The 26,454-nt window shown below is 43.2% G+C and overlaps 2 protein-coding genes across 2 annotated transcripts; one reads left to right on the top strand and one right to left on the bottom strand.

Moving 5' to 3' along the window:
* Nucleotides 1-2,215: 2,215 nt before the first annotated feature.
* LOC308292073 (intermediate filament protein ON3-like) lies at nucleotides 2,216-12,597 on the top strand. Its single transcript, XM_080734300.1, has 8 exons — nucleotides 2,216-2,768; nucleotides 5,642-5,850; nucleotides 7,345-7,405; nucleotides 7,494-7,589; nucleotides 9,084-9,248; nucleotides 9,756-9,881; nucleotides 10,463-10,727; nucleotides 11,360-12,597. The coding sequence occupies exons 1-8, from the start codon at nucleotides 2,334-2,336 to the stop codon at nucleotides 11,665-11,667; spliced, it is 1,665 nt and encodes a 554-aa protein (XP_080590426.1). The 5' UTR covers nucleotides 2,216-2,333; the 3' UTR covers nucleotides 11,668-12,597.
* A 509-nt stretch (nucleotides 12,598-13,106) lies between these two features.
* On the bottom strand, nucleotides 13,107-26,026 carry LOC308290960 (uncharacterized protein; the record flags this gene model as incomplete). Its single annotated transcript, XM_080732875.1, has 8 exons — nucleotides 25,778-26,026; nucleotides 24,948-25,064; nucleotides 24,141-24,251; nucleotides 23,781-23,837; nucleotides 21,397-21,500; nucleotides 20,241-20,531; nucleotides 19,211-19,573; nucleotides 13,107-13,129 (listed from the first exon to the last, which is right to left on the bottom strand). Exons 1-8 carry the CDS (start codon nucleotides 25,999-26,001, stop codon nucleotides 13,107-13,109), a joined length of 1,290 nt encoding a protein of 429 aa, XP_080589001.1. The 5' UTR covers nucleotides 26,002-26,026.
* Nucleotides 26,027-26,454: the final 428 nt, after the last annotated feature.

Below are 26,454 nucleotides of genomic sequence, written 5' to 3'. Positions count from 1 at the left end.
TGGAGATACGAGGTTTCTGCCCGACAGTGACGATAAAGAAGCAGTCGAAAACCATAAACACATCAACACAAACACAGACAGACACACACGCACGCAGGCACGCAGGCATGCAGGCAGGCACGCACGCACGCACGCACGGACACACACACACACACACACACACACACACACACACACACACACACACACACACACACACACACACACACACACACACACACACAGCAAGCACCTGCAGACACCTGCAGACACACATGCACATTTTGTTTTTCAGCAGCCTTTGGTGTTTTTACATCCCTGCTGACAGCTGTCTGTTTATCACACGTCAGGACAAATTCATTTAAATGTCATCAGCATGAGGCCAACAGGCTGGTTTGTGCAGTTCACCGGCTTTGCAAATACGGTGAATAGACACACATTAATTAAACCAGTTTCATCACATGAATTTGACCAGTTTTATCTCCATGTCACAAGGAGATAAAGCATGTAAAGGAACTACTGCCAAAAGCGTCTAACCGGAAGTGCGAGGAGTAAAAGGTTACATAGCATGTACTTAAAATGTTTTGGTTAATTTAGGAGATACATAATTATGTATAGCCTAAGTTGAACCACTTATATATGTTAGGCATATACTGTATACAGTATAAGCATTTATTAACCATCTATATATTTCGTCAAAACATGAAAATAGCAGATTTGCCAGCATCACAATACAATGTATCGTATTGTGAGCTTGAAGATGTTATTTTCAAAATTGTGACACTCAAATGTTTTTAACATTTTGGAAAGTGTTCACGTGTACTGACATGCCCAAAGCTCTGTGTGCCTGATGCTTATCTGTGTCAGGCAAGGAGACCACCCAGTGTATTGCCAGAAGATACAGTGTGTGTATCTTGTTCATCCAGTCTGAAATGAAACTCACCCACACAATGTATTTGAATAATGTAAATTGCATTAGAGGTGGGGTGGGTCTACTTGTGCATCAAGCTAATGCAGTTTGTGAAAGAATAACTTGAGGAAGATCTATTCATCAGAGCAGCCAAAAAGAGAAAAAAGAAACAAAACGAATAAAGTTCAAATCTCCAGTTCAAATATGATTATTTTGGGTCGAAGAGTTTGAGAACGGACCACTGCATTATAGGGGGAATGAAAAGCTCTGATTTAACTTTAACATTATTCAAAAACACTGAACAACCTTAAATAACTGAACTGTCAGCTAATTTTAGCATGAATCAAGCAAAAATGTGTCAACCTCACATGAAAAAGGCCTGGAGAGATGCACTGCAACTGACATTACACACATTACTGTAACATCAGGTCACTGCTCTATGACACACTCAACTAGCTGTGACAACATACACATGTCTAATTGACAGCCATGAAGGGACGCACGTACACACACACACACACACACACACACACACACACACACACACACACACACACACACACACACACACACACACACACACACACACACACACACACACACACACACACACGCATGCACGCGCACGTGTGCGCGCACACACACACACACACACACACACACACACACACACACAAACTCACACACACACGCATGTGCACGTGCGCACACGCGCACACACACATGCACGCACGCACACACACACACACACACACACACACACACACACACACACACACACACACACACACACACACACACACACACACACACACACACACAGTGCAAGCATAACCTTTTGGTCAGCTGCATACCATTTAGAAGAGTAATCCCTTAAGAAAGAAAGAAAGAAATTTAGAGAGAATCAGAGAAAGAAAAGAAAGAAGAAAGAAAGAAAGAAAGAAAGAAAGAAAGAAAGAAAGAAACTCACTCACTATAACTATGTAACTAACTAACAAACTACTAACTCACTCACTAACTTTCTACAAACCGAATTAATAAGAATCTAAGAAGAAACTAAGAAGAAGACAATGGGAATGAGACACGCCCTCCCTGACAATCCAGAAAAAGAACAAGTTTTTCCCTGACAGAAAGTCCTCCAGAAAGGCCAGGTAATGGTTTGGAATGACTGGACCATGCGTCATAGAAAACCAGAAGTGTTTTGTTACAGCACCGCCTCCCTCTTCCCCCCTCCCAGCCGGGGCCGCTGGCCAATCGCAGCTGACCACAGTCCCCTCCCATGACGGCAGGCAGTTAAAAACACTTCACTAACTTGTGCTCTGCCTATCCACTCTGGTCTCTCCCCAGCCATCCAGCCATCCAGCCTGCCCCGCCAGCCTAATCCTTCCTCAAACCGGTTGTTCTGATTCTATCCCCCTGACTGCAGCCACTCCAGAACCTCACCATGTCAGTGAAGAGGAACGTCACCTACAGCGTCAAGTCGTCCTCCTCGGGCACGGCCCCCAGGAGCTTCAGCAGCATGTCCTACAGCGGACCCAGCGTGACCTCCCGGCAGAGCTACAGCGTCCGCAGCTCCATGGGAGGAGCTGGGAGCAGGGGCTTTGGAGGTGGCAGCGGCGGCGGCTACATATCCAGCTCCAGCGCCTACGGAGGCGGCATGGGCCTGGGCATGGGCATGGGTGGCGGCATGGGTGGCGGTATGGGTGGAGGTATGGGCATGGGCATGGGCGGCCACGTCCCCATCCAGGCCGTCACGGTGAACAAGAGCCTGCTGGCCCCGCTCAACCTGGAGATTGACCCCAAGATTAACTCCGTCCGCACCGAGGAAAAGAACCAGATCAAGAGCCTCAACAACCGCTTTGCCTCGTTCATCGACAAGGTCAGTGCGTGTACTGTACAATAGGAGCACACCGTAAAACCCTGAGTGTCAATGTAACCCAGAGAGGTCAGAACGGACCCTTGCAGGTTGACCTCTCTGAGTTACACTGACCCTCTGGACACTCATGATTTCACTTTGTAGGTGTCTGTGTGTGAACTTTCTCTGTGTCGAGGTTGCCAAGGCACTGGACTTTGCCTCGTGCTTGTAGAACATAATGATACACAGGGAGACCATTTCTCCTCCTTCTCTGAGCCATATGGTTATGCAACAGTTTGTATGCATACAGCTGTGTTTGATCAAATGTTTGATCCATATGTCTGCAATACTATATGCTGATACCTTGGGTTTCGGAGCAAAAGTTGATTTACTCCCCCTTGTGGTTTCATCGCCTCCCACGAAACGCTGTCAAGACAGAGCAGATAAGAATGTGTGTCTCCAGGGGTTTGGCTTCAGGGCTCATATCTAATGGTTTTTTGGCAGTCCTTTTATAGTGATGGAAAACAGACACGCGGAGGAGCGAGGATTCGAGAGCGAGGGGCGAGGGAAGGGAGTGAAGGGTGTGTCCATGTGGAGCCCAGAGCTAGTGCTACGAGTTACCTTGGGAACGCTTAGCTGGGGTGTGGCTCTTAATGTGGCCCTTACGGACACACACACACACACACACACACACACACACACACACACACACACACACACACACACACACACACACACACACACACACACACACACACACACACACACACACACACACACACACACACACACACACACACACCAGTGACACACATAAACCTATACGCAATAGTTGCCAATTGACAATAACGGACATTTTCACGACAGCTATAGTAGCTAGTGACAAAGTAGTGTCCAATGTGAAAGCTTTTATTCTTCATGCTTGTATTCTTCATGACATTGAGTCCGTTCTGCTGTTGCTTATAGGTGCAACGTCTGTATTCTCTCTCTCTACCCAGGCCACAGCAGTTAGGTTAATATTTTAGAAGGCCAGTTGGTTTCATGTTCTGGTCAACACAGGCAGATTGGTTACATAACCACTCTTCCTCTCTCTGAGGCCTGAAGACCATGAAACAGAGAGATTATACAGAAATAACAGGAGTTAATCGCTTGATAACTGGCGAGAACAGTCTGTTCCTACACGCGCCTCATCATTTTTAGGATGTCCGTTGCAGCTCAAAAGGAGCTGTGTCAAGAGGCTCTGTACTCTGTGAACTATAGAATGCAGCAGCGAGGTGGGGAGGGGCAAGGTTCAGTCGCTGGCCATCAAATACCTGTTGTCACACCCTGTTATTAATGTCCACAAATGTCTCACTCACCTTCCCCACCCCCACGGTGCGCTCCAGCCCCTCCCACCCCCAAAGGGGAGACTGCCCCCCTCTCTCTCTCTCTCTCTCTCTCTCTCTCTCTCTCTCTCTCTCTCTCTCTCTCTCTCTCTCTCTCTCTCTCTCTCTCTCTCTCTCTCTCTCTCTCTCTCTCTCTCTCTCTCTCATCGCACCTAGATCACAGTTAAATATTTACCTTGCTTGTGTGTGTGTGTGTCAACGTAAAACGTTGCCTAGCTTCATAACCATGCCCCCCCCTCATCTCTTCTCACCAGTGGTGGAAAAAGTACCCACAAAAGTACCCCACAACACATCGTGACGCTCACAACGCGTCACATTTTGTGACGCGTTGTGAGCTTGTAGATAGGCTATTTTCAAATATCCTAGGTATAAAATAGAGAAATAGTGGATTAATGTATGTTTTACAATATCATAATGTATATCTGCAAAGTAGCTAGTAACTAAAGTTGTCAAATAAATGTAGTGGAATAAAAGAACAATATTTGGATCCGAGATGTAGTGGAGTAGAAGTAAAAGTATTGGAAATTGGAAATAATCAAGTAAAGTACAAATACCTCAAAATTGTACTTAAGTACATTACTTCAGTAAATCTACTTAACTACTTTACACCACTGTTTCTCTCTCTGGTCTGGCACCCGTGACAGCGGATATATCAAGCCCTGTGAAAACAGGAAGACACAAAGGGAGACATGGGGGTTAAATACCTCTTTCCTCGTCATCCATTTTTCCACCCCGTGCACACCTCCCTCCATGCTACCTCCTGTCAGGATGCTTGTGCAGCAGGCTTTCCTATGGAAAGAGAGTAAGAGACACACGCTGGAATGACCAATGAGCAGCTGGCCTCGCCGATTAGAACAATAAACACAGTTGATTGTGAATAGCGTCTGAATCCTGGCATTTTGGTTGATGTCCAGGATGTTATCCAATCTTTTATTCTTATGTCAGCGGGCAGCAGTTACATCACCATTACGGGCCATTTCAACCCGGCGTCCCTATTTTGGGAACATTATTATATTATCCCAAAATAATACTTAAAACGGCAGATTTACAAGCTCCTTGTAGACCTGTTATTTCCATTATTCGCTGTATCCTGAAGTCATATGATGAAGTATAGGTATTAGTGTCTTGAGTCCGTCCAGAACCTGAACCTGAACCTGAACCAGTGTTAAAGAACATCCGATAGAAAGCGATTAAAGCACTCTATTAGTAGTGATTTCAAAAAACATTATTGGAAAACTATTAATTGGGGGCAGCAGTGTCTCAGGAGGTACAGTGGGGTAGATCTCGGAACCTAAAGGTCCTCGGTTTGATCCTCAACTTCGAATCTATACATTCATTTGATAACCACTTACACCCTATTTTATACTTCATCGTTTGACGGTGTCGTGCAGCAAAAAATAGCTAATCTACAAGCTCACATCCTGCTATTTCGTTCTCATCTAGAACATTTGTGGGAAATGCTGGCCTACAATGACATCATTTGACATGCCTTCGTCTCCCTCTCCATGCCAGGTGCGCTTCCTGGAGCAGCAGAACAAGATGCTGGAGACCAAGTGGAACCTGCTGCAGGGCCAGACCACCACACGCTCCAACATCGACAGCATGTTCGAGGCCTACATCTCCAACCTGCGCAGGCAGCTCGACAGCCTGGGCAACGACAAGATGAGGCTAGAGGCCGATCTGCACAACATGCAGGGCCTGGTGGAGGACTTCAAGAACAAGTGAGTGTCTGTGAGGCACGAGGACCAGATAGCTAGCCCTTAGATGGTGGGGAGGGGAAGGGAGAAAGCAGGAGGAAAGGGTGGGAGGGATAGATCTGGAATTTATGATTCATGTGTTCTCTATCGTCGGTAGTCTTGCATAGCCAGACGATGAGAGATCTCCGCCTACTGCTACGTCTGGGGAACTTCAATGATAGGGGCTAGAACAGTGGAGAAAAGGGCCACTGACAAAGCAAGACCCACTGCTTTGAAAACCAATCACATCACCAATCTAATATGAAGGACCACCTACGGTCTTTTCATTGGTTCTGCAATGCAGTTCTTTTTGTGTTTATGTATTTCCAAATCGTTTCCACTCAGTTTTAGAAGCGACATTGGATTTAGTAAAAGTCACCAGACATATCAGAGATCTCGAATTATGTGGCTACACGTGACTAGAAGATCAGGAACAAGGGTGTAAAAATAAGCACAGGAGGATGGATTATTGGAATGAAGGTGAAGGGAACACGTACTGTAGGCGAAAGGATTATTTGTGATCTTTCTGTGGACAAATACATCTTTTATGGACTTGTATCATCTGTTCCTAATTAAAAAATGCACTCTGACACGCTGCAGTCAAAGCTCAAGCAAACAAGTTCTGAAATGATTACGTTTCAAGTAATTTTTCACTACGGAATGAATCGTACACTGGAGTTGATCGTTATGTGACCTACTCCCCACATCTGTCTGACCGCAGATCTGCAGGGAATGACAGCACAGAATAGGCATGTCTTGAATTATAAAACCAACACAATACAACGTGGACGCGGCGGCCAGCGGCTGTCTCTCGAACACTTTCACATGCAAATGCATAAGACAAACAAACACACCCATGCACGGCGGAGCTGCAGCAATCTATTGGTTCTTGTAGACACCTGGAGCATGTTAACTGAAGTCAGAGGAGACCTGAAGGGAGAAACATGAACAACTCAAATTACTTGGCCCTAAGTCAACATTTTTGCAAGGCTGCAACACACAGGGACAGAGTAATGACGCCTCCTAGTGTTGAAGTATAGCATACAGTATGGTTACATGGAAATCTTGTCTTTTTGAAATGAAAATGTAACATGTGTTCCAATGGATCCAATGTAATTATTATACACTTTTAATCTTGATCACTTTTAAACTGGCATCCTCGTTTTGGGCATGCCATTATGGGTGAAAGTTTTCAGAATGTTTTTTTTTAAAGATTTGGGAAAGTAGCAAAGATCTACAGTACAAGCCCACAACATCCCCATTGTGATTATTTATGCAACTTTAGCACAAAACTCATATATACTGTATGAAGTATAAAAATAGGCCAATGATTTACTAAAGGAAAAACATAAAAAGTATGGCGATATAGTCACCAACAGTGACTATATGAACTAGAATTCTGTCAAAACTTGTGATTGTGAGTGTGACTGTGTGATTTTGTTTCATACTGATAACAATCTCAATCACTTTTGCCCTCAGGTACGAGGATGAAATCAACAAGCGTACAGAGTGCGAGAACGACTTTGTTCTCATCAAGAAGGTCAGTAACGAGATTCAATATTTGAAACGGGAGAATATTTGTTCTCTGTTCTCTGTTGTCCCTGACAGTTTGATACTGTATTTTTCAGGACGTGGATGAAGCCTACATGAATAAGGTGGAGCTGGAGGCCAAACTGGAGAGCCTGACAGATGAGATCAACTTCCTCAGACAGATCTATGAGGAGGTAAGCAGTGTTCCGCTGCCCGCTCACTAGGGCATTCACCAAATATTCGAATATTCGAACATTCGAATATCAAAGTCACTATTCGACGTGGTTCACCAAAGTCGAATATTTTATTTTATTGTTTTCTCTTTAAAAAATAGTTTATAAAGCTTGGCTAGATAGGAAGTCATAAGAATGAGCTGTCAGTGCCCCTGGTGGATGAATTTGTTAATGCTCTATACCAGGGATTCTCAAACCTTTTTAGTGCCGTGACCCACAAAATAAACATATTTGAACTGGGGACTCCCACCCTGACAAGCACTTGGAATTGTAGGTATTACATTTAATGTGTCTCGGTTCCGCAGATAAATATTGTGAAAATAGCAGATCTACATGCTCACAGTCGAACTATTTTCACAATGTTCGCCTCTTGCTTACTTAATATTTGATAGTTTGGCCAGTCCTGTCGAATATTCTACTATTCGAATACTTAGAGGTCGAATAATTCGAATACAAAAAATCACTATTCGTGAATGCCCTATGGCACACCCACTGCTAATCAGACCAACCCAGGACCTCACAAGCACCAGCTGTTTTGGGCCTCGGTTGCACTCACTGACTCACTCACAGACTCACTAGATTAAAATCAAAAGAAGCATTACAAAAGAGAAGAAATTCTAAAATAGAAAACAACCCTTTATGACTCATAAAGGAGTAGAAATGGTAGCAATTCCGTGTAGCAAGCAGGGCTTATTTTGATTACGAACAGATGAGTTCTGGGTTGCTTTCATCAACATTATTCCGGGCTTAATTAGCTAGCTGTCTTTTTTTGAGTTATGGCATGGTCTTTATGATGCCACTTCGGCGTGGGTTGTTATTTTACTACATTCATGGGTTTTTCCACATCTGTTTAGCATCTTGACGAGATCTTTGCCCTATACCTCTGGAACTGAAGGAGATGGTTGAACTTGGGTTGAGAGGATTGTCTAAATTATAAAATGTCGAAGGAGCGTGTTGACTGTTGAATTTTTTATTTATTTTGGAAACAAGTATACAATAGCTTTAAAGTTGCAAGCCATACATTTCTGGGGTGAATACAACTTAATTGAAATAAATCTGTATGGTAGAGTATGTTAATACACTAAATTAGAACAACATAACGAGTGGTTATCAATCAAACTTTATTAAGGACACTTGATCCATAGCAACATAAAAACATAAAAATAACATACAAGGTTAGAGGTGGTCTTCCTGTTCTTTTATTGAGACATGTACTGTAGATGTTGTGTAGCACTACTCGTTGACGGTTGACAGAAGTATAGCATTAAACTGAAAGGGAAATATCTCACCTTCCCAAAAACCTTATGCACTCGTCTCGCACGGGCAACCTGGGTTCATATCACGGGGTAGGACGGAAGTTGCGGACTTGCAGACTGCAGCTTTAAACAACCTCAGAATTTAGTTTCTGTGTATAGTGTTTGATCCCTTCCCTTTCATGGTTCTCCCTCCATGCAGGAACTGCGTGAACTACAGGCACAGATCAAGGACACCTCGGTCGTCGTGGAGATGGACAACAGCCGCTCTCTGGACATGGACGCCATTGTGGCCGAAGTGCGCGCTCAGTACGAGGACGTTGCCAACCGCAGCCGCGCAGAGGCAGAGACGTGGTACAAGTCCAAGGTAAGGTCCGATGCTGATGCACTCAAGTGCTGACATGTGTATCTTCAATCTTCAATCTTCTGCAATAAAGCCTGGGTTAAATTTTGTTGTGTGCCTGTGTAGTGCGCTTGCAAATAGCTGATCCGCATGTTCACAACGTGTCGCAGTGTGGCCCGTTGTGAGCTTGTAGATCCTCTAAAAATCCCAGCCAGTGGGAGTGAGTGCCTTAGCCTAGACCATACCATGAAATATCACTTCAAACACTTCAAGGCTGCTCAACAGCACCAATTGAAGTGGAATAGCAGCTCTTGAGGCTGTACTGATACGGACAGACTGACATACATACACACATGGTCAGTTGTTGGAGCGGCTGGCACCGCTCAGAAAAATACATCAGAGCTTTAAGGCAAATTGAATCTCTCACATTGGCACCTAGCAGTGACATTTCAATGCACAATATTAACATAACTCTCCGCATTATCATGAGGCTTTCACAATACAGTTTTTTTTTCTCTGATGTTTGTTTAGTACGAGGAGATGCAGACATCTGCCACCAGATACGGAGATGACCTGAGGAGCACAAAGACAGAGATCGGAGACCTGAACCGCATGATCCAGAGATTGACAGCAGAGATCGATGGCGTCAAGGGACAGGTAAAACATTAACGCTCTGAATAACCTATTGTAGTTGCCATCATTGTTCTCTTATTTTGGACCATTGCAACTTACCCCAAACAAGTAATGTTGTAATTTTAATTGCCATTGGGTCTTTGAGAATCGTAAATATATTGTTCCTGCCATTTAGTTCTTACTGCCATGTGTCCAGGAATGGTTCAAGGTTATACACTAATCACAAACACTAGATGTGAAGAAACACTTTAGTTAAAGGAGTAGCTCACCCCCAAAATGACTTTTTTTCTATTGATTAGTCACACCATGGAGAGTAGAGTTCAATAATATTTTTAGTTTTTTGTCGCATTCCTAAGACAAAAATGTGATAACAATAAATGTACCCCCATACTCGAATCAATTTTTTGTCTTAGGAATGTGACAAAAACCAAAAAATATTATTGAACTCTACTCTCCATGGCGTGACTAATCAATAGGGGAAAACAAGTCATTTGGGGGGTGAACTACTCCTTTAACTGAAAAAAATAAATGAAATGAAAAATGCAAACCTATAATAACTTTGGTGATGGTGGCATTAATGTCTTCTGTTCTCTGTCTGCCATCAGAGGGCCAACCTGGAGGCCCAGATCGCCGAGGCTGAGGAGCGGGGAGAGATCGCCGTGAGGGACGCTAAGGGCCGCATCAGGGACCTGGAGGAGGCCCTGCAGAGAGCCAAGCAGGACATGGCCCGCCAGATCAGAGAGTACCAGGACCTGATGAACGTCAAGCTGGCCCTGGACATCGAGATCGCCACATACAGGAAGCTGCTGGAGGGAGAGGAGGACAGGCTGGCCACTGGCATCCAGTCCATCAACATTTCCCAACAGAGCTGTGAGTTCCTGTCTTATTTCCTTGTAATAACTAACAGCTATGTCGCTATTATTGTCTGTCATTATGCATTTACCCTGGTGTTGTACCTCCCTCTCACACTGTAGTAGTAATAGTTATATTATCTATGATACTTTATATTATTGCTTAGAAAGATTTTCTTTTTAGACTTTAAAAGTAAATAAAAACAACTATTATACTGTCTACATTTGCAAACAAACCTAGCAATTTCTTCCTTGGCATACATGTGCTTGGCTCTCCTCATACAATATTAAAGCGTGTACAATATTAAAGGTAGGGTAAGTGATTTTATTTAATTCAAATAATAACAAAATGGGTCTATGTTCTGATAGTATTAGTTACTATAGAGTATTTGGTCCATATTTGGACTTCAGCCTTATCCCCTGTGAGGAGGAAAAAGCAGTTTAAGTTTTGGTGGAGGAGACAGGTTTTCCTCCAATCAGGAGGAAAGTGGGGGCGGGCCTGCAAAACTTAAGGCAAAAAAAAAAGTATTATACAAATAAAAACAGGACAAAATATAAAACATCTCCTCTAAATGTGCTCATGAATCTTCATATCTTCAATTGACCATTTTTGTTCTTGTCCCCCCCCCCACCCCCTCCTCCCCTCGACAGCGAGCTACGGCGGCGGTTACGGAGGTGGCATGGAGAGCGTGAAGAGCAGCTACTCCAGCGGCAACTTCAGCAGCTACGGTGGCGGCTACGGCGGCGGCTACGGCAGCGGCCACGGCAGCGGCAGCAGCTACGGCGGAGGCTTCAGCAGCAGCGGCGGCGGCGGATACGGCTTCAGCTCCGGCAGCAGCGGCGGCTACGGCGGCAGCGGGAGCAGCGTTGTCCAGAACAAGAAGAGCGTCGTCATCAAGATGATCGAGACCAAGGACGGCAAAGTGGTGTCGGAGTCCTCCGAGGTGGTGGAGGATTGAGCGGTTCGGCTGGGAGGGTTCGTCGCGAGGCTTCTCCCGTTAGTCTAGTAGTTTTATACTCACAGCTCACTTCCCCCCCAAAACGTTAGTCTCTCAAGCCATGACTATCTCTTCCACAATCTTCGAATGCTACAAGAGGTCTGCAATTCCGCCTGGTAAAAGTTGAGAACAGGAAGCTTGCCATCTGCTCTTCAGACTGGAAGGCTACCATTCGACCGGTCACAGCGCGGCGTTCACGAAAACGAAGTACAGACTGTCAGGCGGAAGCGTTTGAGAATTGTGGGAGCCAACATGTCTGTCTCGAGAGACTACCAACCCGCAGTCTAATAACCCAGTCTGAAGCAATTCCTTGCCATTCCTTCTACAGTACCATAGGCCTTCCATGTGTCCGCTAAAAGAAGCAATACACAAGTCCTGACCCGAAATGAAAAAAAGATCTGAAAGGGACCAAAGAATCTATTTTTGTCAGTCATATTTTGTATGTCTTGAGATGAATGTTTGTTTGTTTTTACTAAAACAGTTGTTTGAGGTTTTTGTCTCACAAGCAACAAAAAAAAAGAGAAAAAGGATCGACGGGCAAATTGCAACTATGTAATAGTTTAAAAAGAATAAAATAATACAACACATTCCCTCCAATCTATGCAACTTTTCTATTCCACACTACAAGGGCTATTCCCTTAAAGACACAAAAATAAAGGTTGCTTGAAATGGGTAAAGTAGTATTGTGAATGTACTTAAACAGTGCGGAGGTGTTTTTGGTCAACTAATGTCTTAAGAATGTCTGCTACAGTAGGTAGTGCATGTCACCCCTATGTGTGTGTCCTGTAACTGTAAACGGTCGACCCCTTAGGAGACTGCCCACACGATAATGTTGTCCTAAGGTGCTGTTTTTGCTACCAAACCAAATAAAACAGTGTTTACTGAAATCTGCACGTTGTGACGAATCTATCCTTCATTCGAATGAAAGCATGACAAAATCATTAAAGGAGTAGTTCATCCCAAAATTACTTTTACTTTTCTATCGATTACTCACCCAATGAAGACTTGAATTAATGGATATTCTTTAGCTTGTGTTGCATTACTAAGCCAATAATTTGAAGACACAAATAGTCAACTTTGAGTCTCCTACCTGACACATTAGGGTCTTCTTTATTATCAACTATCAAATTATTGGCTTGGGAATGCGACAAAACAAAAAATATCCATGAGTTCAAGTCTGCATGGGGTGAGTAATTGATAGGAGAAAAAACATATTTAAGAATGAACTGCTCCTTTAAGTAAATTATGGTTAAGTAAGTCTGGGTTTCCGAGGCTATGGTTAAGGTAATGAATGAATGAATGAATGAATGAATGAATGAAAAGAATGAATGAGAAAAACAGGAATAAAATATGTTTACGGTTGTTGCTAATCTGGTCAAGGAGGGATAGTGAGTATATCGCTAGAAGAATGCCGAGGTTGGAACTGCCAGGCAGGAGGCCAAGAGGAAGACCAAAGAGGAGATTTATGGATGTAGTGAAAGAGTATGTGAAGTTAGTTGGTGTGAAAGAAGAGGAGGCAGAGGACAGGGTGAGATGGAGGGAGGCAGATGATTTGCTGTGGTGACCCCTGAAGGGAACAGCCGAAAGGAAAAGAAGAAGATCTGGTCAAGAAGGAAACATTGCTTTGCTGCTGTAAGTTTCAACCCCTCAGACAATCTAGCAACATCATGCTGGAAAAAGTGAACAAGCTCTCCCTTTCCCTGACTGTGAAAGGCAAGCCATTTCACAATTCTTTAGCCATATTGGTTAGCCCAGACTTACAGCCACAGTATGTAAGTGCTGGGCTTACTTTAGTTTCACGCTTTCATTCACTCTGGAATGTGGGATATCCCATAAATCCTGCAGCAAGGAAGCAATCTACAATTTACTGTAGGCATTTTGCAAGGTTTTCCCTGACTTTGCAGATCATGTCAGCCCCCAAAACACTGAGGTTAAGATCCCTAGTGTGTTGTGAGGTTAGAACAAAAGCAACTTTAAGCTTTAAGTGTTCAATCATATGCTCCTCGTGATATCCATGTAACTAACTTGTTATTGTTGCAACTGTTTTTAAACCCCAGGCTCTGATTTTGAAGTGTGAATCCTTAAACCAGATCTACTATAAGCTGTAGGCAAACAATATGAATGTGAGGTGATGTTAACATGGGCTTTCAGTCGTGTAATAGGTGGGCACCTCAAGCCTTGCCCCTTCAAACCACCCCCACCTCATGAGATTCTGAACCATATGGACTGTAATGTAAATGCTTAGCAGGCCATTTTAAATATAAATACAATGGACACCATAATAGCTTGTGTTGGAGCTCTGCCGTGTGGAATATTCCAGTATTACAGCTCGATTTGTCACTCAAAATCTTCTACAGCTTAATGCTGACAAAACCTAAATCCTTGTTATTGGTCCTGAGAAGATATGAAATTAGGGTTGCCAACTCCCAGAGTTTCAAATACGGGACACTTTCTAAGGAGACATGCGCCGCCAAAGGCGGCGCCGAAAAATCGGATATTTTCGGTTATAAAGTTGGCTAAAACGGGTATTTTCCTATATTAAATCATATTTTTCCTTTCACAATATTAATTTGGGTGTCTTTGGGGCGAAAAATCGGATATTTTTGGTTATAAATTGGCTAAAACGGGTATTTTCCTCTATTAAATCATATTTTTCCTTTCACAATATTAATTCGGGTGTCTTTGGGCCAGCTAACCTATTACCTTAAAATCATGTAGTGTAGTCCTATATTGTATTTCTCTCAATTTTCCAAAACATATCGCCTAGGTCTACCTGGTCCTAATGTGCCCACTCTCTGGTTACCCAACACTAGTTTAATCATATTGGCATACAGCAATAACCATTAGGTTTTAAAAACAAAATCAACGCATGCTTATTTCACATACCAGCCTGTCTGGGGTCGCTTTAGTTGGCAGACAAGATTACTGTAGTGTTCCCAGGAATACCAATATCCATGGCTTATTTTCTGTTGCTTGCCTGCTTTTTCACCTTTTCATGTCTAATATGTTTGTACACAATCTTCTGGCACACGTTTTTTTTAAGACATTAAACAATGTTCTGAGCCGAGCACTGTCGTATGGTCGCTCGCACGCACTCGTATCGTCTCTCGCAGGCAACTTGTGGAGTGAACCTACAGCCCATGCTTGGGAAGGGAGTGTGTAGGGGGCGGAGACTGTGTCTTAGCAACACTGTGTTAATAAGCCAATCAGCTGCTTACAAACAGCGCAGCGCCTCTCACAGCAATGGGATGCAGCACTTGTCGTCTCAGAGGAGAGCAGAGTGGAAGTGGAAGCTCTCTGACAGGCAGAATCGCTGTCATTTCTCAATTAAATCATCCCGTCATTCATATTTATCCCCCAACCTTAAAATACGGGACAAAGAGCGTCCCGTTTCAGTTCAATACGGGACACGTCTTTTAGTTTCCAAAAAAGGGACGATCCCGTATTTTACGGGACGGTTGGTAACCCTATATCAAATGCAATTCGACAGTACCTGGGTAGCCAGTAGCCACATGAACATTGAGTTCCATGTAAAGATTATTGAACTCAAGTCTCCATGGCGTGAGTAATCAATAGTAAAAAAGTCATTTTGGGGGGTGAACTACTCCTTTAAGTGAAAATATTTGTTAAGATCTGGGCTTTAAATAAATATATAGGGAAGGACGGCCAGTGTTGCACAAAGTACTCAACTCCAGTACTTGAGTCACAGTATTTATATACTCCTGGTCAAATACTCAACTACAAGTGAAAGTTGCTCTGTCAGATTTTCTATTTGAGTTAATGTACTGGGGTACTTACTTTTAAAAGAAATACTCAAGTATACAAAAATACAAATTACAAAGTACATTTTCCTTTTAATATCAATGCACTGCTGTATAGAATTGGGGCCATTTTCCAAAATACAAATTCAATAATTTTCCAGGAGTGCAGAAAATATCAATAACTTCAAGCTCAGAACATGTCACAGCAAGCCATGTTGTGAGTTTGGAGATATGGGGTGAGCAGTGAGCACAGGCAGCTACCTTTAGAGCAACACTGACCTCAAGTGGTCGTTCAGTGAACTGTACACTGCTCTGGTTTTTAGAGTAGTGTTCACTTCTCTGGCCGACATAAAACATAATAAAAAAGCAATGACAGAAAGTAACTATTAACATGTCTATGGTGGATTTTATGAAGCAAATACTTTGCAGATAGAAAGAGAATAATTCAACCTTTCCATATAGCTGCAATGTTGGTGAATTTGACGTTGTTTTAATCAACAGATAGCAAAAAACTGTTTGGATTCATTGGTTGCCAATGGGAATTATAGCAACCCTAGATTCAACATACAAGTAACACGCCAAAGCGAGTAGCGACCGTCATGTCACGCAGCAATTTCCCCAAACACTCACACATAGCCTACACAGACACCGTTCATTTAAACAATGTTTGGTGGGCTGTGACAGCGGTTGAGAGAAGTTGTTATTGTGCCTGTGGGGCACAGCCATCTTCTTGACCCTGTCTTTAACTCACTGACTACCAATGACGCGTTTGACGTGTTTTTAGTGTCATTTGAGCAAAAGAATATTTTAATATAGTCCTCCTCGATGACCGCTGTCAGTCTTCAATGTTAGACCCAAATGCTAGGGAAGTGCAGGTAAGTTAAAGTAAGCAGGTAACTTTACATTACTTGAGACCATTTTTCAAATATTTTAGCCGTATGCAGGGAAGGGCTGGAAGGAGAAGTCATTCTGGGAATTTCAATGACAGCAGCACTCTATACACACACACATTTGAAATGTTTATTTATGTCCACATAAAGAGAAGTACAAGAATGCTTTGTACAAGTAAAAAAGGCAGAAACGATGCCAGTGCAGTCAGATGATGAGGAAAACAGCCAGTTACAAAGTGCATCTAGGGCAGAACATACAATAATGTTGGCATACTTGTCAAACCCAGCAGACAACAATCATGGGTATAGGAAACAACGCCTCCCCCCAATCGAGGGGCTTCCTATAATAGCTGAAACCGAGCAGTACCGTGCCAACTGTTTGGCCCTCCTTTTGGAGAGGCCGGCCATTTGAAGGCCCCTCACAACCAACTTGTGTACGGCCCCTAGGCTACCAAAGATAAAAGCTAAAGGTTTTCATCTGTAGCCTAGCTGTGAGATGGTCTGCTCTAGCTGATGATATTTTAACACTTTGGTTAAGAAGGGTTCCTGTCTAAGCTGTAATCAAAGGTACAGCCGACCTTGAGAATGCACTCCTCCCTATGGCCTTCATTAACAACAATGACATCAGGGTTTGTTAGTTGAAATGTTAGTGTACTAGTAAGACGCCTCAGGGTGCCAATTCTTGGCCATCTGGCCAGTGATGTATATCGGACCAGTTACCCATATATGGAGATCATGTACTGTATAGTACATCCCTTTTATGCCCATACATGGAGATCCCTGTCTGAACAAGCCACACAGATATGGTTTGTCTTCCTCCATATATGGGCATTCCCATATGAAGTCCTGTTAGATATGGGCTTAATATTGATGACATCAGGGATCTCCATATATGGGCATAAAAGGGATTATGTTAGAGTGGTTCCCATGACATCACAACATACAATATCATTTATGCCCATACATGGAGATCCCCATCTGAACCAGCCACACAAATATGGGCCATGCCTTCCTTGGCCATCTGGCCAGTGATATATATTTATGAGATCAGGGATCTTCATATATGGGCATAAAAGGGATTCTGGGGAATACCCATATATGGACTTTTACATAGGTGATGTCACAGTGATGTGTCAAGGGAACCGCAGTGTCAGGCGTGACATTCAGAGATAATACACGGATACGTGAAGTCGTGAACAAGATGCCGGACATCACAGTGACATCAATGCATGATGTCAGAGCAACAAACCCCATAGACCGTAAAAATGTGTACACACGGAGAAAAGCTGTGACATTTCTCACGGTAAACTGTGTCCTTCAGTCGCAAATAACACTTTGAGGAAATCAAGAATTGAGGAAATGAAGAGCTAGAGAGGCCTCTATTGTCACGATCAGTATGAATATCCATAATATTTCTGATTTTCTATCCACCTCCCTAGTCCCTGCCAACATACAGGTGTTTCATTGATCCTCCCAGTGGGCTATTTCAGTGGTTCTCAACCTGTGGGTCCAGACCCCCAGGGGGGGTCCCCAGATGATTAACTTAATGTGAAACATTGTTTTCTCACTAGTGATGTGTCGGTCATGAATGACCCGTTCAAATGAACGGATCTTTATGGTGAACGAGATCGAACGGGTCACCATCCGGAAAAGACCCGTTCAACCGTTCACGGCGCTCAGTTGCAAATGCGACGAGAGAGAGAGAGACGGTTCATTCAACGTAATCTCACAAGAGAAGACAGACCCGACCGACCGTTCCGTCCCTCCTTTCCACCATTCCTCTTTCCTTATTAGACACTGTAGTGGGCTGGAGGCGGGCTCTCCCTCAGAGAAGCAGGACTGTGTGTGCGTGGGGGTGTGGAACAGAAATCAGGGACCTACAGTTACGGAGCAGCAGAGTGCCTCCGACCGCAAGAAGAGTTGTGACTGATGATTGATTGACCGAGACCGACTGACTGCCTGCGAGTGAAAAGGGTGTTATCGTTCATTCTTTGAACGGGATGTTCTAATTACTAGCCTGATTACTAGCCTACCCTACGAGACTGCAGACTGACTGACTGACTGAATAAGTACTGTATTAAGTTTGCAAAAAAAGCGGTACAGTTCTATACAAAAGAATGCTAGAAGATAAGCCATAGAAAACACTATGGCATTAATCTATCCTACAAGTAGCCTATAGTAACACATCTCATCTCATACAATGGACCATTGAGCCAGTGTCATGTTAATTCATGAAGTGTGAACGTAATGCTAATGGTAAGGGATAATCCTTCATTCTCTGAACAGGTGAAATGTTAATTTGCGCTTTTGAGTGATGTTGGCCGTTTTATAATGATAGAGCGTGCGGCGACGGTGTGAATGTTTTTGATTGATATGCGTGCGTGCACCAGTCGTGGAAAAAGCCTACTTCGATTTTATTCTTTTAGGGTGCAGGGCACTGCAGGGAAAAGCGACATTTTGATGTCAATACATCATTTTCGTCAGGTCACGTTCACAATATAGGCAGCAGGCAGGCCAGGCATGCAGAGTGACAGAGTCTGTCATCTGACCGAAACAGTCGGGCAGAGAGGAAAGAGGTGTGTTTTTGACTGCTTGTGCTTGACTGACTGACTGACTGACTGACTGACTGACTGAACTCGACTGATTATCGGTCACGGCTCTGAACGAGAATGATGTGACGACCGGCTCAACACCGGCTCCAATAGCCCCCCCACAATGGAGGTTTTTCTCCAGTGTGAACACGCTGGTGGATCTTCAGGTTAGATGATTGATTGAAACTCTTTTCTCCAGTGTGGACACTCTGGTGCCTCTTCAGTTTAGATAACTCACTGAAACTCTTGTCACAATGTTTACAGTGAAAAGGTTTTTCTCTAGTGTGGACACGCTGGTGCCTCTTCAGTTTAGATAACTCACTGAAACTCTTGTCACAATGTTCACAGTGAAAAGGTTTTTCTCTAGTGTGGACACGCTGGTGTCTCTTCAGGTTAGATAACTCACTGAAACTCTTGTCACAATGTTTACAATGGAAAGGTTTTTCTCTAGTGTGGACACGCTGGTGGTTCTTCAGGTTAGATGAGTTAATGAATCTCTTGTCACAATGTTTACAGTGAAAAGGTTTTTCACCAGTGTGAACACGCTGGTGTCTCTTCAGGTTAGATGATTTATTGAAACTCTTGTCACAATGTTTACAGTGAAAAGGTTTTTCCTCAGTGTCTCCTGAGAGAGAGAGAGAGAGAGAGAGAGAGAGAGAGAGAGAGAGAGAGAGAGAGAGAGAGAGAGAGGCAGGTTAAAACTGGTGAATATAAAATGAGGAGCAATTACGGCTTCCCTGTTAACACATTCAGTGCCACCTTTTCACCACTAGAGGGCGCCCAATGGCCATAGAATCCACCATAGACAAGCGTTGTATATGCACAAGCCGTGCGCAGCCATGACGCGCCTGAACACTTTCCTTTGTGTCATGAACAGGGACAGGATGAAGTTAGCTTGAAGTTAGCTATTGGACACCAAGCATTTTAGAAGACCTATTTTCGGCAATTTAGCCATGATTAAACCTTGCACACCTCATAAATATGCATGGAACAGAGAAAATGAGCTCTAATGATCCTGGATTGCATTGGAGTGGATGGTAAATATCGGCGGCGCGACGCTCTCGCGGGCCGTGTAAACAGATGACGGCCGGCGGCCCGGCTCGAAAAAAGCTGAACTAGTTTGGGATCGGCACCCTGATAAGGTCCAAATAAAGCTGAACTAGTTCGGGATTGGCACAGTAAGAGTTAATATTTCTGATTTAATTGTATTTTTCATTGACTTATTTTTTCCAACTCTCAGTTTCTTTCCCCCACACATGTAAGTCCTGTCCTTGTGTTTAACACTGACTGACCTCCACTGGTCTCCTCCCAATCGTCACTGTCTTCAGAGTCAGGTTCAAGCTCGACTTCAATTTCAGAACGGTGCGAAGAGATGTCTTCACTTTTCACTGCTGGTAACGTCGATGTTGACCCAGCAGGCTCCTCTGGTCTTTGAAGTAGCTCCTCCTGTTCCTCCTTAATGTGTGGAGACCCGGGTTCCTCCTGTTCCTCCTTAATGTGTGGAGGCTCTGGTTCCTCCTGGAGCAGACTGGAGCTCCTCTCCTGTTCAGTGGAATCCTCCTCTTTAACCATGTGTATGATGTCTAGGAGCAGAAATAGTTCAGTAGATAAGATAGTTCACCCCAAAATGAAAGAAATTATATCGAAGACTTGAATTCATAGATATTTTTTCATTCCTACGCCAATAATTTAAGGAGACTCTTAAGTCTCCATAGAGAACAAAGCAGGCTCGTTGTGTCTCCATAGGGAACCACTGCTGGTCATATTGGCTTAGGAATGCGACAAAAAATATCAATGAATTCAAGTTTCCATGGGGTGAGTAATCAATAGAAGAAAAACAAATTGGCAGGGAGAATTATCATTTTAAGAGTATATAAGAGTATATAAACATTTCCATCCTCCATGTACAAAACGAGGTTTTATCTGCTTTACTTACAAGTTTTTCCTTTTTTTCAAAGGCCCACACCGCCAAAACCCTCTTTTCACCTGTTTAGTGTTTTCCTGTGGCGCTCTTCACTAACATATGAGTCACCATTTCATTCTCTATCACACAGAGAACCAGGAGAACACATGATCACAAGATTTGCTCCACGTTTACTCCCTGTTTATTTAATTTGAGGAAAAGCCTGTGACCTATATTGTTTAAATAGCTGATCTACAAGCTCACAACTTGTCCATGTAGATTGTCTATTTTACCTATATTTTCATACAAGCCCTACCCCTTATCCTTAAACCTTTTGCTTTTGCTATTATAAAAAAAAAAAAAAAAAGACGTTTGGTGTATAATGTGCCCAGTATTGTTCGTCCTGATGATGGTCTAAAATAAATGACCGAAATGTCAAAATAAAGCAAACATAATACTTGGAATGTCGTGAGCTTGTAGATCCACTACTTTCAGCACATGTTCCCCCTGCATAACGATGCTGGGGTTCAAGTGGTTAAACTTACTGAAGTGTGGCTGATCTTCAGGTTCCTCCTGTTTAATAGAAATGGCCCTGGCTGAGTGCGGAGAGTTCATCTTCACCTGCAGTCTGGACTCCACCCACACTGGTCTGAAATGAAGCAATTCAACAAGTACTTTAATGACCTCAGACCTAGTGGTGTCAAGAACATGCAAATAATGGTCTAAAGTGAATAAGGTGAAAGTAGCCAACCTGCTTTCAATGTTTCTACAACCATGCTTCCTTATGTGCCCAACAATTATACCCCCACCCTTTACTATAGGCTGTACAGACGTTGATGTGTAACACCTTTTAGAAATGGATTCATGTAAAACAGAGGAATCATAGGATACGATTGATTGTGGGTTCAAAAACGGGGCTGTGATCCAAAATAGATCCCCAAACTAACAAGTGGGGATGGGAGATAGTATTTGATCACATACTGTAAGCAACTGTTGTTGACCTGGGTGAGGGGAGTGATCAAAGTAGGGCTGAAAAGATCTGTGCACTTTCACTCACTAAAAACCTAAACAGCCAAACTCAATCTCAGTTAGACTGTGAGATGTTTAGAGCAAAGATGATGGAAAGAGAGCCTTTTGGTCAACAAGAAATATATAAAACCAGTCCATGTGTTTAGTGTCAACACTTTGGTTTCAAGGAGTAAATAATCATATTGACCAATTTTAATTGTGTCTTTTTTTTTGGCCATACTCGAGCAGCCCTTCATTATTTGGACCTGATGGTGGCACAAGAAGATCAAGGTCATTGGCACAGTTGGTTAGGGTTAATCTTTTCAGGAAGCATGAATGCACTGATCAGGTTTCATGACAATCTGTCCATAGAGACACACAGGCGCCTACAAATTCACGCCCCCACAATTGAGACGGCGGCCCCACTTCGGGTAAGGGAAAACGGTGTACTGCAAGCAATTGAACTGTAGTTAGCCTAATATTAAAATATTCCTACACAAACTGAAGACTATATTGATTTAAATAAAAAGATGTTTCCAGATGTATGGACCGGCTTTGTCAACATATATTCTTGTTTTCTTGTGTCACATTTAATTTTCCACTTGAATGGGTTACCCATAATGTTAACAGAATAGGGGAAACGGCAGACAGAGAACCTGTCGCTTTTCAGGGACATCACTGTCTTTACTGCTATGCGTTTATGAGCGCCGACTTCGAAGATCCCAACTTTTTCAACTACAGAGTGGATTCTCCAGGTTAGTATTAATCCAAAAATAACCTGCAAGACTCTGTTTGGAAGAAGCAAGATGCGATAATTTTCCAAAAATAAATAGCCTAATTATACATGAGAGACAAGCGTATCATTTAAAACCTCAAGGGATGCGTCCATGGCGTGTGTACCACTTAAACTTAAGATTTCCGATGCTAGCACTTTTGACTCACTGATGAAGTATATTCAAGTATATTGTAGGTAGTGTATCAAGATGACAGATATGCCACTTTAAAAAGGCCAAATTAAACACATGGGACACTTTATTAGAACACACAAAAATTGCTACGGCCTCAGTAGTCAACCACTGAAATTATGTTATTTCACGATGCCTCTCATTGGGATTGGATTGGCAGCTGCAGTACTCCGTTCTCCCTTACCCGAAGTGGGGCTGCTCACTGTCACAATAGGGGGCGTGAATTTGTAGGTGCCCGTGTGTCTCTATGTTTTCTTTTTTTTCCTTTTTTTTTGTTCTTTCATTTTATTTTATTTACATATCTACTCTACTGCATAGTACTGTGTTCTATTTGTCTGTCATTCAATGTTATATGAGATACTTAAATGGTTTCCTGTGGAAATAAGCTTAGTCTTTTCTAGGATCTCCTTTTAGTAGACCTTGTACCAGTGAACTGTACCGTCATGAAACTGTACCTTTTCCTATGCAAACTTCTAATAAAGTCTTCAATCAATCAATCAAAATTACATTTTGACACATCTTGTGTCCAATAAGTGGAGGGTTTGGCCAAAAGATGGCGCCAGAGTAAAGAGGTGCACCAAAACCTAAACCTACCCTAACCTCAGTAAAACTAATGCTGGTGAATGCTAACCTGGTGATTGGTGAAATGCTAACCTGCCGACGCTGGTGAAAACAAGCGCTCCTTCCCTTAGCTCTCCTAGAGTTTAGAAACTAGCGGCCGGGAGGTAAGGATGGGCTTTGTTTTCATTTACCAGTTTTCGAGTAGCAGCCTCAAGGTGGCTTTTTACAGCCGATATAAACAACAAAAAAGAAGGAAAAAAAAACAACAAAAACAAACATACCTTCTCCAAGAATGTCTCCTGGTAGAAAACACACTTTAATGCACAAATAGTCTCAGCTGTAGTTCATTGTTTGGGAAGTGAAATAGCAACAAAAAGCGAAGGCTCCATACTTACGTTGTGTTCACAATGGCGTTCACTTCATCCTCATCTAAGTCGTCACTATCCGGATCCCTAAATAACAATAGTCAATCAGTACCTTTCAATACTGAAACATTATATACTTACATCCACAACCATTTGTATGCATGCATGCATACATACTGTACATACATGTGCCCACCCCCATTTATACACCCACACTCAATTGTATCCATAGCACACATCCATTATAAACTTAGATCCACAACCATTTGTATGCATGCACCCATTTGTATGCATGCCTACATGTGCCCGCCCCACAAATTGTGTGCATAGCTTACATCCATTTGAGTGTGCACACACACACACGCACACCACAATGTAATAAAATCTTACATTTGCTCAGGGGCAGCGACATCCTTCTCTTCCTCAAGGCCAGCGACGTCTGTCTCTCCTTCAAGGCCACTTGGATCATAAATCTCCCCATCACTCGGATCAGAAATCTCCCTATATGTCACACAAAAGATATTATGGCACCATGATACTTAGTTCACTTATAAATATGTGTTGGGTTTGCTAATTAATCAAACCACTTGAATTCCAGCATCCTTTTTCATTTGAGGTTTGGGTGTTTCGATAGACTAATTTTAATATTCAGGGAAAAAGAATAGCTAACTAGAAGCAGTGCTCCTCCGAGCACAGGTCTCCACCAGGCCAGGCGTCCTGGTGGTGCTACTGTATAATAGGCCAATGTAAAAAGGGTGGCATATGTTCTTCACCTTAGACCTTTCATGGCAATCGGACGCTGCATGCATGATTTGAGGCATTGTGTTCCAAAAATGCGTTTAGCTAAAGTCTACCTGCTGGTGGCGCTATAACAGGCCAATGTGAAAACTCTTACAGATTGGACAAAATCTGTAAGAGTAGTGTATAGAAATGTGTTTTGCGAACAACGGCCTCATGGTGGCGCTAGAACAGGCCCATTTGAAAAATGTGGGTCAGAGGTTCTGAATTGGCATCCAGGGAGTGTGTGTGCTCATTTAGGCAGCGACCGGGCCGACGGCGACTGAGATTAGGTGGTAACAAACGGGCGGACGGATGGAGGGGAAAACATACTGTCTCCCCCATGCCTTCGGCTGGTGGAGACAAAAATACAAACAAATATGTAGCTACAAGCACATAGACTACACATCACCAAATTACCTTTCTGATTCCACGTCCAGGGTTGATATAGAGGGAGCGCCCCTTCTGACAAAGCCTAAATCCTTGCCTGGAGTGGATTTACCGGGGGGACCCTTGGTCTTGGATAAATGATCGTGGCTGAGGGAAGAAAATAAATATAACCATTGTAATACGGGATCATGGCTATATGTTCCCTCGAACCTATGTTCCCTCAACTGAGGTTAGGGTTCAATACGTCATGATTACAAATTAGCACCCCAAAAAGCTTTGACAAGAAAACCAATAAAGCTTGCATTTGTAAAACAAACCAAAGAATGAAATACATAAATAAAAAATCAGATTGCGAGTTTGAGGGAGGGATGAATAGCTTTGAAAAGACGACAAGCTAAGCTACCATACCATTTGTAAACAAAACATTGCGAGTTTGGGGGAATGCTAGATCGCTACTATCGCTAGCCATAAATTATAATTCACGTTTATTTTGAAGACGTTTTCACTCTACAAGAGTTATAACGGCGAGAGGGAGAGTGGATCGCCGCTGTATGATTCATATCAGAATAATAGATTGCTAAATGTAAGAGTAGTCCAGAGCCAATAACAATGTCTTTCGGAGTATTCACGTCAACTAGTTGTGTGCGCGCACGCGTGCGCACGCACACACACACACACACACACACGGGGCTGCAGTAGAAACATGACGGTTTTCAGAAGGCTAGTGCCAGCCGTTGTCCAGCGTGGCTAACCAACAACAAACACAAGTTGTGTATAACAACGTCACTTGCACTACTAAGTACAACAATGACAAAATGACAATGAACAATTAGCCTACGTTCAATTTTTAGTAAACTTACCAGGCTAAAAGAAAACGAGCAAGTTCCCAATCATGGGTGTATTTCTTTTCTTTCTTCAAGTTTTGCCACTTCTCGTTCATATGAAGGAGGTAAATCCGTGTTTTCTGCCTTTGCTGGTCATATTCCTTTTGTTGTTGAGTAGATTCTGTTGTTCTCTTCTTTTTTGCGGGTGGGGGTTTATTAGATCCCGGGAGTTGAGATTTCTTAGGCTGTTGCTTTTCCATGGTTCAGCTCTGGACTGAATGGCTACTAAACTGCAGCCAAAAGCTGTTGTTGTTCGAGGCTAAACTTCTGGGAAAGACGCGCTTCATGTGATTGGCCGGTAGTGTATGATCCGGGAGACAGCGGATACAGAAAAGGGTAAATGACGTAATTTTGCCGCGAAAAACAGACCGTCACGCAAAGCTAGATACCTCCTCCGCCGCTGCAGTTCATTCAAGTATCCCTCACTGCAGTAGCCAGCAAGGGGCGGAGTGAACCCGAAGGGGCGGAGTGAACCCGGCGGGGCGGAGTGAACCCTACCGTAATTACACTACTTAATGCGCAGTGAATTTTGGAACGGGGCTTCGGCTCATTGAACGCGGCGGGGCGGAGTGAACGCTACCGTAATTACACTACTTAATGCGCAGTGAATTTTGGATAAGTTTATTTCCACTGGAAACCATTAAAGTATCTCA

The sequence above is a fragment of the Nannobrachium achirus genome (assembly GCF_963921795.1).
Source record: "Nannobrachium achirus genome assembly, chromosome: 9".
In the NCBI taxonomy this organism is placed as follows: Eukaryota; Metazoa; Chordata; class Actinopteri; order Myctophiformes; family Myctophidae; genus Nannobrachium; species Nannobrachium achirus.
This window is presented reverse-complemented; position numbering and strand designations above follow the sequence as displayed.